Here is a 12,440-nt window from a genome sequence, read left to right on the forward strand (position 1 = left end):
CTTATAATGGGGGATTTTAATTTCTCGGATATTGACTAGAATTTGTGGGTTGGTCACTCGCACACTAGCTAGGTTTTTGTAGATTTATTGGATGATTGTTTTCTACATCAGCATGTTCAGGAGGCAACTAGAGGGAGTATTACTCTTGATCTGATTATCAGTAGTGATTTTTCATGCATTAAGGATCTGCAGATAAAGGAACCACTAGGTGGCAGTGATCAGATTGTGATGAAGTGGGATTTACTCAAAGAGGTAACTACTATCAAGGGTAAAGGGGGGGGGGGTTTGTTTTCGTAAAGGTGACTACTATGGTCTGAGACACTATTTAAATTCTATGTGGTGGGACCAACTGATGATGTTACTAACAGCAAATTCAAAATAGGAAGCATTCAAATAATTAATCTTGGAAGCTACTAGGCTTTACATACCAATTGTTCAAGGTTTAGGCCTAAATGGATGTCAGGTGAACTAATGAGACATTTGGCAGAGAAGAAAAATGCATGGGATACATATCAATTAATGGGCATCATGTAAGCCTATTGTAGATATAAGCTAATCTGTAACCATGTCACAAAGGAGATTAGGCAGGCTAAGGCAGATTATGAGAAATCTTTGGCAATGGATGCAAAGAAATACAGCAAAGAGTTCTTTACCTATGTAAACTCTAGAAGGAAAGGGATGAATCAGATTGGTCCACTGGATATTGATGGTTAAACTGTTTATGATCCTGCTCAGGTGGCTAACAAACTAAATGAGTATTTTGCATCTACATTCACACATGAGGAGTTATTCAGGGAGGGGAATGCGAGAAGTGAATTAAACTCTGGCAGTGAGCTACATGATTTTGTAATAACTGAGAGGAAAGTGGAGGAGAAATTGTTGAAGGTAAACATAAAAAAGGCACCCGGGGTGGATGGGTTCTATCCATCACCGCCTTAATAATAATAATAACTGATCACTGTATTTTTGACATCATCATAAGTGGGACAGATGAAGTACACAAAGCTGCACAGAATTGAGAAAAGCGAAAGCAAGAATTGAATGTAAATCTACTTTATTTTCTGTGCATAACGGAAAGATAATATATGTTGCAAGGGACAATATGAAAAAACAAATGAGTTGAATAAAAAAAAATATCAGTTTTGATACTTAAGTGTGATAATTTTTGTTAATCATAGCATTCCGAAAAAACGAAGACAACACATTTATAGTTAATCATTTTATTACACTTTGAATGTTTTACATGCAATTTGTAATCCAACTAATGTATACATTTATTATTTAAATCTAGTAATTTGATTACTATATTTGAATAGAAATTATTTTACTTTTAAATTGAACTCATTTCAATGTTCGAAGTTTACGTTAATACATCATTTGTTTTTTTTTACAATAATTGTTGAGAAAAATGTTGATAATAGTATTAATGAGACAATTTTAAATGATTTCTCTGAAATATGTTTCCTGTAAATTTAAATATTATTACTACAATTCTCCAACATTATAACCAATTTTCTTCAAGCCCACAATAATTTTTTCAAAACAATGTAATTTTTCTGCAGTAATTTTTTTCATGGATAAAACATAAATTACATCTTTCTAATTTGGCAATAAGCTTTGAATCACAAATACATAAACATTTGTAGAAGAGTCAGAAGTATCAAAAGAATTTCTCAGTATGCTTCCATCTTTGTAATCAATATAAGTTTTCAGATTAAATTCATCGATCATTAAATGGCTAATTTCTGTTTAGCATACATCAGAAAATGATTCTCTTGATGGTCATCTGGAATTTGTGTTTAGAGAAGAGCAGAGCCTACGAATAGTATTTGGATAAGAGAGAAGTAGGAATGAAGAATGCTGTAGAAGTTTGTAGGCATGAGGAGATATTGAAAACACCAAAAACAAAAATATTAATACTTCGGTGGAATATCTGTAGTCATTCTTTTCACATTCTAACAAATATAATTGTCCGCTTATGAATTCAAACGCTGTTGCTCTCTCGCTATTAATGTCTCCTGCAATTGAATTCAGTGAACTAGAAGCAGCATTTAAAACAAAATAAATATTAACATCACTGCTATTGGCAATTATTGATATCTCTTCGTAGATGTCAGTAATCTGATCGAAACTGTTCCATAGGAAGTTCCATTGAATTTGACTTCCCTAAATTATGAATTTCAGCGCTCTGTACAAATACCAACAACATCAAATCTTCACTAATCACGACTGAATAGGCAATGAAAGGTGCTGGCTGAAATATTAAATATAAAAGCACAATACAGTTATTTTTTGAAGTAACTTGCCAGCATTCAGGTGCTGTATGTCTTATTCAGGCACACTGCTAGTTGTGGGATCGTAGGAAATTCTCGTGCTTTTCATGTTTATTCTTAATACTATTTTCCAGGGCCTTTTCAAAGTTTTTTTTTCTTCTAATCTTCGCTTCTTCTTTTCGGGATTGTCTCTTGTAAATGCCTGTGAGGACAAATAGCTTGGATAGTTCAGAAAATGTGATGGAACAGCTCCATGAATTAATTTTTGATGATCGAAATCTACAGCATTTCCCCCCCCCCCATCAAATTTAGATGCCCATCTAACTGTCTGGGATGGCTCGAAATGAATCTGACATACCTGTAACAATATGAAATATATAAATAAAATCTTATGCTTTCTTCCGAATTTCACTTTACTTATTATTATCATCTCATAGACAATTGTTATTAGCTTATACAACTAAGGGTCCATGTACACAGGCCTATAGTTTATCGAAGGTTGCATATAATTACAGTCTGTGTATTTATCTACACTAAAAGTTTCAATAAATAAATTAATATTACGTATCGCACATCTATTGAGATATTTTGATTTCTTAAACAAGCATGCATGCACTTTTCTTCAGTGTGTCCAATACATGAAAAAAATATTTTATATATTAAATGAAACCAAAAAAGCCGAAATTCTAATGAAATTTACTTATATATTCTGACAAAAATATATATGTTTCATATTCTTATATATTATCGTTCCATTATTGTTAAAATACTCCTGTTTAAGATAACTGCTATTAACGTAACACAAACTTACCTTTGAATGTTCAGATGGCACAAAGACTTTCCTTGGTATAGTTTTCAACCAGTTGTTAGTTAAAACAGTATCCTTCAATGGAAATCCGAAGACGTGTGCTTTCGAACCACCTTTATAATTTCCACAGCATCCAGGAATCCATTATCCAGCATCCATTATAAGGACATTTTCCAGGCATTATTAAAAACTTTAAAGCACTTTTGTAAGATGAAATAGCACAGGACACACCCACCTTGAAACAACAATGCTCAAAGGAGCTTAAGCTCTATCTCCTAGAATTACTGTAGTTCCTGACCTTTACCCCTCCGCCTACTTAGAACAACGGATTAGACCACTGATGACATAGTGATAAAGCATTATTATTATGGTGGGGACGATCTATCCAGTTATATTAAAGGAGGCAGCAAAGGAAGTAAGCGAACCCTTAGCCATAATTATGAGAGCTTCTTTGGACTCAAGGTAGGTACCCATAGATTGTAGATGTGCAAATGTGACCCCAATTCACAAAGGAGGATCAAAGGCTGACACAAGTAATTATAGACCTGTGAGCTTAACTTCTGTTCCAGGAAAATTAATGGAGGTATTGGTTAAAGAAGCACTCCAGGATCATCTAGACAAGACTTCAGTTATAGCTCGGACCTAGCATGGTTTTGTTAAGGGGAAGTTTTGTCTGACCAATTTTATTGAATACTATGATGTGGTCACAAATGAACTGGATGCAGGGAATAGCTTTGATATCATATATTTGGATCTTAGAAAGGTTTTTGATACTGTTGCACATGGAAGACTGCTACACAAATTGGAGCAGTGTGGCATTGGAATCAAATTACTACTATGGATAAAGTGATGGTTGAGTGGGAAAAGACAGAGAGTGGTAATCAATGGACACTGCTCTTTGTGGACCAATATTATTAGTGGAGTCTCCAAGAGATCATTGTTGGGCCCATTGTTGTTTTCTGTATTTATAAATAATATTGATGATGGTATATCAGGCTTATTAATGTCCAAGTTTGCAGACGATACAAAGGTTGGCAGGGTTTTTAAGGACACTAATGACACTTCGCTGCTGCAACAGGATCTAGAAAAGTTGAGCAGATGGGCTGAGAGGTGGCAAATGAAGTTTAACATTGACAAATGTAAAGTACTACATATGGGAAGCAGTAACCCCAGAGTAACGTATCACCTCTGTGGTACTACACTGACAGTGGTAGAGAATGAAAAGGACCAGGGGATGATTCTGCAGGCAAATATGAAGTGTTCTGAGCAGTGCAGACTGTCTGCAAGAGTAGCTCATGGTGTCTTGTGAATGATATACTAAAGGCAAACTTCCGCACATCTATACTACAACTGTCTTTCCTCAATTTGAATTTATACCCTTTTTTTTGCTCAGAATAATCAACTGGAATTTATACCAGTTGATTATTCTGAGCAAGAGGAAGAATTCCATCAGCATTGAGCATGCTTCATGCTTCAACCATTCAAAACTTCATACATCTCAATGAAGATGTATCTTACATCTTCATACGCCGACCGGGCTACTAGCCAGGTGGGTAAGGTGCCTGCCTGGCAACCCAAAGGTCGCGGGTTTGAATCTCGCCTTGGGCTTGGATCAAAGTACTGCAAAAACCTTGGGAGGTGCACTATGGCCACAGAAGCCGATGCGCCAACAACTACCAAAAAAAAAAAAAAAACATCTTCATACATCTCAATCAGATCACCTAAGAGGTGATCTGATTGAGATATATGAAGTCTTGAATGGTTAAAGCATGCTCAATGCTGATGGGATTCTTCCTCTTGCTCAGAATAATCAACTGAAAGGGCATAAATTCAAATTGAGGAAAGACAGTTGTAGTATAGATGTGCGGAAGTTTGCCTTTAGCCAGCGGGTAGTTGATTGGTGGAACAGACTTCCATCTTTTGTTGTGGAAGTTCGTTAGCCTAAATAAATTTAAGTCTGAGCTGGACAGGTATTTGGAACGAATGGAGGGGTGAAATGGGAGAGGTTTTTTTTTTTTTTTTTTTTTGGCTGATGCTGCATACGATGCTTTCTTGCATCGTATGCCTTTACTAATGCTAAAAAAAAGTCAAGTTTCAAAGAGAGGAAGTGAACGACTTCATCGTTGATGATAAAAGCAACAGATGCATTTGACAAAATGTGGTGGAGAGATTTAAGCCCCAGAAGATCAAAAAAAAAAGGAGATTCCAATACATTGTCTCTAGCAGGGAATATCAGAGCAGACATATGTACAAGTATCACCTTTAAAGCAAAAATAATCATAATTTGGACAACTGAGACAGGCAGTGATTGAATCAACTGATAATTACGATTCTGACAGAAAGAGTACATGGGGTTTGGCAGACTGTCAGTGGAAATGGAAATCATTGGGATTGGAACTGAAACCACGTATATTTGTGAACTGAATGACGAAGTGTTTCTGAAGTTTAGATCTTTTTGCAAATAAGTCTGTTCTATTAGTTTTATAATTCATGATTTAATCGGTAGTAAGAAACGGTGCGGGCATGCTGTACAAAGTAATGAAATTCTTGGATGTGGCATACACATGGCAAAAATGTATCCAGCTCCTTTACATAATGTGGCCTCTTCAAAACTCCATGCATACCCACTACTCAGACTCCCTCCGGTCTGGCAGAGTAGAGACAGTGAATTTATACACTAGCTGATCTGGAAGCCTCCTAGGGAGTTACCAATAGGTTTGGTCCGGTGGAATATCTAGCAGCCAGCCTGTGAACTCCGGTTTAGAGCTGTACCCTTGAAATGTAAGGAAGATTGATTCTCATCAGGATGTCCATCATTCCCTCAAAAGACATCAGTCATACTACATGATGAAAGAGATGGGGAGCGTTTACTGGACATCTTCCCAACATCTGCACTCCTGTTCCTGAGAGCCTGCAGCATCTTCCCATCATCCCTGCACTCTTTTTGGACAGACGCTGATCGCATTTAAAGTATTATGTCGAACCTAATGTCTTAACTTATGTAATTAATTATTGACTTTATATTTTATTTTACCCAATATTGATACTGATTAAATAATAATAATAATAATATTTGTGAACCCATATTTAATTGCTCTAGTGACTAACATGTGTTCCACCACTTCAACCCTCCAATAAGCAATAGCGGTGGTATTGCACCAGTTGATGAGAGTCATCTATTGGCTGGTAACATTCTTTTGTGTGGTGTAAGAACCACACCTCGACCCCCCTGCTTGAATTTTCACCTGGGGTTACTAACAGACATACCTAACAGATTATACCTAGGGTTACCAACAGACCCACCATTGTGAAGATGCAACCAGGTAGCAAGCCTAGCTTGACATACCTGAGAGAATCTCTGTGACATCCTCAATGACTAAATCTAGACAGGAATATAGTTATGCTGTAGATGCATGGATTTGGTAAGTGGTGATATTGTTTAGCTCTGCAGTTCTCAAACTTTCTGAGCCCACGCCTCCCTTGACCTATAAAATTTTCCCGGCACCTCCCTTGAAGTAAAACATCTATAATTGTGCAATTTCTTATTTTTAATATGTTCATACAATAATTATTAATACATGAATAATAATCAGGATATTATTTGATTCTTAAAAAACAATGTTATGTTTGTGCTTGCTTTTTATTGCATAATTCATCAAACGTATGTGTCATCAAACTTATACATTAATTTTGATCTGTACTTAGATTTAATGACTGCCAATGCCGAAAATCCAACTTCATAATACAGATCAAATAGTAGTAGATATCTAATAGTAAAAAAAAAAAAAAAAAAAAAAAAACAATCATTCTTAATACATTTTACCACGGAAATATTGCATAAACTATTACATCATCTGCAATGCTCCTGGTAAATTATGGTGCCTCCCTGGTGGGTTGCACCACACAGTTTGAGAAACGCTGGTCTAGCCAAACTTTTTGGATGCTGTGATGCTGTAACAAAGACTGAATATAAAAATAATTTTCACTGAGATTTCAGGTAGTCTTTTGATATGTTCTACATAAGAGACTCTTTACAAATTTGAACGGTGACATTTAGGGCAATTACTGCTGTGGATAAAAGGATGGTCAATTGGATTAGGACAAAGTAGTTATCAATGGGTACTACTGTTCTTGTACTACTATTATTAGTGAAGTTCCCTGGGTTCAGTGTTTTCTGTACTGAGTATTGATATTGACAAAAGTATGAGTCTTAATGTCTAAGTTTGTAGATGATATTTAGTTTTTCAGGGTGGTTAATGACAGTAATTAGGGTAATCTACTGCAACAAGGTATACAAAAAATTATGCATGGGCTAAGAGGTTCTATTGAAGTTTAAAATTGACAAATGCACACACAAAATATACTGTGTATTGGTAGTGACACACCCAAATAACATACCAACTGAGTAGTATCACACTATGTGTAGTGGAGAATAAAAAAGACTTTGGGTTAATTGTGCAGATGGGGTACTAGGATAGCCCATGGGGTTTGCCAATGATATAGAGGATTTTGCCAGCAGGAATAAGGAGGTGCATAACCATTACTTTGTACAACAGGAATTACCCTGTTGTACAAAGTAATGGTTATGCCACATATTATTTATTCCATAGTGGTCTGGAGGCCTCATTTTAGGTTATGGATCTGTTTGAATAGATACTGAGAAGGGCACTGAGAGAGTAGTGAGTGAAACAAAAGGGCAGAATCAAAGCCTTTGCTACAAAGAAAGACTTCAGTTCTACAAATTGTGGAATATGGAGACTACATACCTGAGATCTGATTAAGGTGTTTAAGGCTTTGACAGGTGATATGGGAAGATGTTGCTGCCTTTTTTTTTTTTTTTTTTTTTTATTATGCTATATTATCTAGATTTCTTGCTTTGTGGCTAATCATCATCATCAGCCATTTTCAATCCACTGCAGGATGAAGGCCTCTCCAGCAACTTTCCAGTTCCTTCTGTTTTGAGCACTGGCCATCCATTTACTACCCACAAACTCATGAATTTCATCTATCCATCTCCGCCTTTGTCTTCCAAGTTTTCTTCTAGCTCCTCTTGGGTACCATTCTGTTATTTTCTTAGTCCATCTGTCATCATGTCTTCAAGCTATGTGTCCTGCCCAAGACCATTTTAGTTCTTTAGTTTTGATAAGAATGTCCTTTACTTGAGTTTGCTGCCTAATCCATGTGTTTCTCTTCTTATCTAACAGTCTGATTCCCAGTATAATTCGTTACATTCTTCGCTGTGTAGTTCTCAGCTTCTCTTCCATTCTTTTGGTGAGTGCCCAAGTTTCACCCACCATAAGTCATGGTGGGGAGTATACATTGGTTCATTATTTTACGTTTCAGATAAACTGGGATATTGCTCTTCAGTATGTGACTATATTTCCTGAATGCTATCCATCCAAAATTTATTCTTCTCTTGACTTCCAGCCATTTATTATTATTACAGCTAATAACTTGTCCCAGATAAGTATATGACTCCACCTTTTCAATTACTGCTGTTCCAATCATTATTTCCCTTTCTGTGGCATACTTGTTCATCATTACTTTTGTTTTAGCTATATTCATCTTTAGTCCAAAATCCTTACTAACTGTGCATAACTGATTAAGGTTTTCCTCTAATTCTTTGGGATCGTGGCTTATGACCACAATGTCATCTGCAAATCGTAAATGGTTTAGGTACTCTCCATTCACATTGACTCCTTTCTGCGACCAGTCTAATCTATTGAAAGCTTCCTCAAGGGCAGCAGTAAACAGCTTCGGAGATATTGTGTCTTCTTGTCGAACTCCTTTCTAGATTTTAAATTTCCTACTGTCTTTGTCTAGTCTAATAAAGAAGGAAGCACTCTCATATATTTTCTTCAAAATCATAATATGTGGGGTATCTATGCCTTGTCTTTCCAGTACCCGAAACAGTGCCTTATGCCGTATGGATTCAAATGCCTTTTCATAATCCACAAATGCCAGGCATAAGGGTGTTTTATATTCATTTGCTTTCTCCATTAGCTGTGATATTACATGAAGGTGATCCATAGTTGAGAATCCTGTCCTAAAGCCAGCTTGCCCTTTCGGTTGATTCTCATCAAGTATTCTTTCTAATCTGTTAGTAATGACCCTTGTTGAACAACTTGTAGATGTGGGATAACAAGCTAATTGGTCTATAATTTCCAATTTCTGATTTATCTCCTTTCTTATGCAGCAAAACTATGATTGCATTATTCCACTGCTAATACTAATGATCAAATAATTAAAAGATAAAGAGTATGTATATAAAGGAGTCTACTTTTAGCCTGTTCAAAATATAGTTTGGACTGATTAATAAGTGCTGTTTTTGTTGTTTGTTTATTTGGTTTTTAGGAGCATTAGCAACTAAGGCCATATTGCTTCGGGGATATGTGGTGGTCATTCCCTGACCTTTCCGCATCCTCTGTATTTGGTGGTCACGGGCTCAAACTCCGGTCTAATCAAGAAGTGTGTGCTATGCACTGCTGCTCCTGCCCACCTGGCTACGGAGGTGGCCATTTAATAAGTGCTTTACAATTGCTGCAAGCTTTGGTGTAAACAGAAAATGAACCTGGAGATTTGGATACAAGACAATTGCAATATGCAAAGTTCTTATCTTGAACAGCCTTAGCATATTTATTGGAAAACCAAAGTTTATATAAAGGACAAAATTATTGGTGGAGTGTAGAATGAAGGATTTCATTCCAACAAGAATAATTTCACTGACAAGATCTAAGCAAACGTTGACATCTGAAGAAATGAAATCTCACAGATCATTCTATTTTGCATTCTTGTCTAACAACACGAGGTTGAGAACGGACAGGAGAAAAGGGTTCCACTGGAGAAGAGACTGTCATAAGTTATCTGAGTTACCTAGAGCACCACTCACCTTGATCGGGTTGTTTGTGAGAAAACGATCAAGTGTTTTTGCTGTGTGGTTAGGATTGTCTGGTATTCTGGTAGATAAATGAACAATCTTATTATGCCAAGTCATTAGTAATTGCAAAAGCCTTGGCATCTCAACCAGCTGGGTCCATACGATTAGAAAACAGAAGCCAACTGGAGGTGTGAACATTACAGGGGTGGTTCAATAAAGAATCGTCCTGACCTAGCTGCAGAGGTGCTAGCCTATTGATTCTTGGCACAGGTTTTAGTCCTTCTCTACATAGCCACCGTGCAGATTTACACATTTTTCCCATAGATGGATAAGGCTACGGATGCCATTTTTTGTAGAAGTGGTGAGGTTGGTCTTTGAACCATGACTCTGTTGCAGAAATGAGTGCCTCGTCATCAGGGAAGTGGGTTCCCCAAAGAAATGATTTGAGGGAAGGAAACAAGAAGTCCAATAGTTCAAGGTCAGGTGAGTAGGCTGGATGGGGCAGTATTTCATATCCACAAGTGGCTGCTTGTGTTGTTGCAATTTCAGAAGTGTGAACTGGGACATTGTCTTGAAGTATTCTCTCACACCTTTGGACAGCATGTCACCCCTACATGCTTTGATTTTCTCCCGTACTTTTCTAAGTTGGCATAATAGCCACCTGTAATTGTTCTACCTTTTGGCAGGTAATCAGTCATTATTACGCCTTTGTCATCCCAAAACACTGTCAGCAATAAAGACTTTTCCTGCTGATGCTTGGACCCTTGCCTTCTTGGGGGGGGGGGGGGGAGAACCATGATATTGCCATTCCATGGATTGCTTTTTACTTTCAGGGTTGAAATGGTGTATCCAACTTTCATCCTGAGTGATTAGACGAGAGAAAGTCTTCCTCATTTTTTTTTTTGGCACAGGACTAACAACTCTTGTGATTTCTGTTGTTGATCAGCCTTCTGGAAACCAGTCAATAATCGTGGAATCCATCTTGCACTCAATTTCCATAAATGGAGTTGGTTATGAAGGACTGTTTCAACAGAGCTCACACTAATCTTCACCCCCTGGGACAATTCATGCACAGATATCTGCTGATCTTCCATGATTAACGACCCCACTTTTCTGATTCTGCTGTCATCAATGGCTGAATGGGCTCAGATTCTACCGATGTCCAACCACACTTAAACTGTCTATGCCAATGCTTCACAATGCCATAGGATGGAGCTTCATCTTTATATACAGCAGTGATCTTCTCGTGGATGATGGTGAAGAATTCCCCTTCAAGAACAGATTCCAGATTACAGCTCTGTAAGAGAAAAACAAATTAAGGCACAGGGCTGAAATTTTACACCTTTTAGTACAGAGATATGTATCTTTGTACTAAATGCTACACACAAAATATCATGACTCTGCGATATGTGGAAGTAGGTGAGGGTGATTCTCTATTGAACCACCCTTGTAAAATCACTAAGGAAAATAGCCTTGCTTTTAGGAAATCAGACTGGAGAAAGTCAAGTTTCAAAGAGAGGAAGTCAAAGACTTCATCTTTGATGATAAAAGCAACAGATGCGTTTGCAGAATGTGGTGTATTACTTATGCATGAGTAAACTGCTTTGCACTTAAGATTGACATTCAACTCAATTCAGTGAGTGTTGTAAGTGTTTTAGTATTTCTGACTGTGTTCCTATATATAATGATGAACAATCACGTTAGAATAAGTTAATATGTATTTAAATTCATTGTGTGCATTAAGTTAGCATTTATTTCTGAATATTGCCAAAATATTTGGTGCTGCTTTGTGTTACTTCTTTTGAAACAATTAAAACAGTTTCTGTTATACTACAGGATGTCCAAAAAGTCTGGAACCGAAATCTGAAGTCTTTTTCATCTTAGGGAGAGAATTACCAAAGCTTGTGCTGCTGCTGCCAATCCCAATATGCTGAGAATAATCCAAACAAACATGGTACACCAGCTGAGAGAACACGTACTGTTAATCCCATTGGTTCCAGTCTTTTCGGACACCCTACAGTATAAAACAGAAGCCATGTAAATATAACATATACTTTATGATTCCTGGCAGCAGTCACAGCTGCTGCTGCTGCTTGGAATTATGTATATTTTAATCTCTGAATAAAATTATATGTTTACTGCCTCCCTGATTATTTTTTTGTAAAAAAAAATAAAAACTATTTTGTATAGGTGCTGATATAGCAAATGTCTGTAATGAAGCTGCACTAATTGCTGCTAGAGATCTGAATGAAAGCATTATATGGAAACATTTTGAGCAAGCAATTGAACGCGTTGTTGCAGGTATGCTTGTTTCTGTAATTTAGTCACATATGTTTTAAATTATATTGACAAAATTGGAAAATTTTTCTCAGTGTAAATTAATTAAAAAATAATTAATTATAAATTATTTTTAACTTTTGCATTTATTCTTTTCCTATACTTTGAAGACAATGAGAGATTAATATTACTGTATTAGTATTGG

At 36.6% G+C, this 12,440-nt stretch overlaps 1 protein-coding gene across 2 annotated transcripts in view; it reads left to right on the top strand.

Moving 5' to 3' along the window:
* Afg3l2 (AFG3 like matrix AAA peptidase subunit 2) overlaps positions 1-12,440 on the top strand; it is a 641,759-nt gene that overhangs the window by 531,992 nt on the left and 97,327 nt on the right. For both annotated transcript variants that reach the window (XM_090383564.1, XM_090383565.1), the window contains exon 13: positions 12,149-12,259. In XM_090383564.1, the coding sequence (XP_090239690.1) occupies positions 12,149-12,259 (111 nt within the window). The remainder of the gene's footprint in view (positions 1-12,148; positions 12,260-12,440) is intronic.

Source organism: Mastigoproctus giganteus, chromosome 10 (assembly GCF_048544385.1).
Source record: "Mastigoproctus giganteus isolate SK-2022 chromosome 10, ASM4854438v1, whole genome shotgun sequence".
Classification (NCBI taxonomy): domain Eukaryota; kingdom Metazoa; phylum Arthropoda; class Arachnida; order Uropygi; family Thelyphonidae; genus Mastigoproctus; species Mastigoproctus giganteus.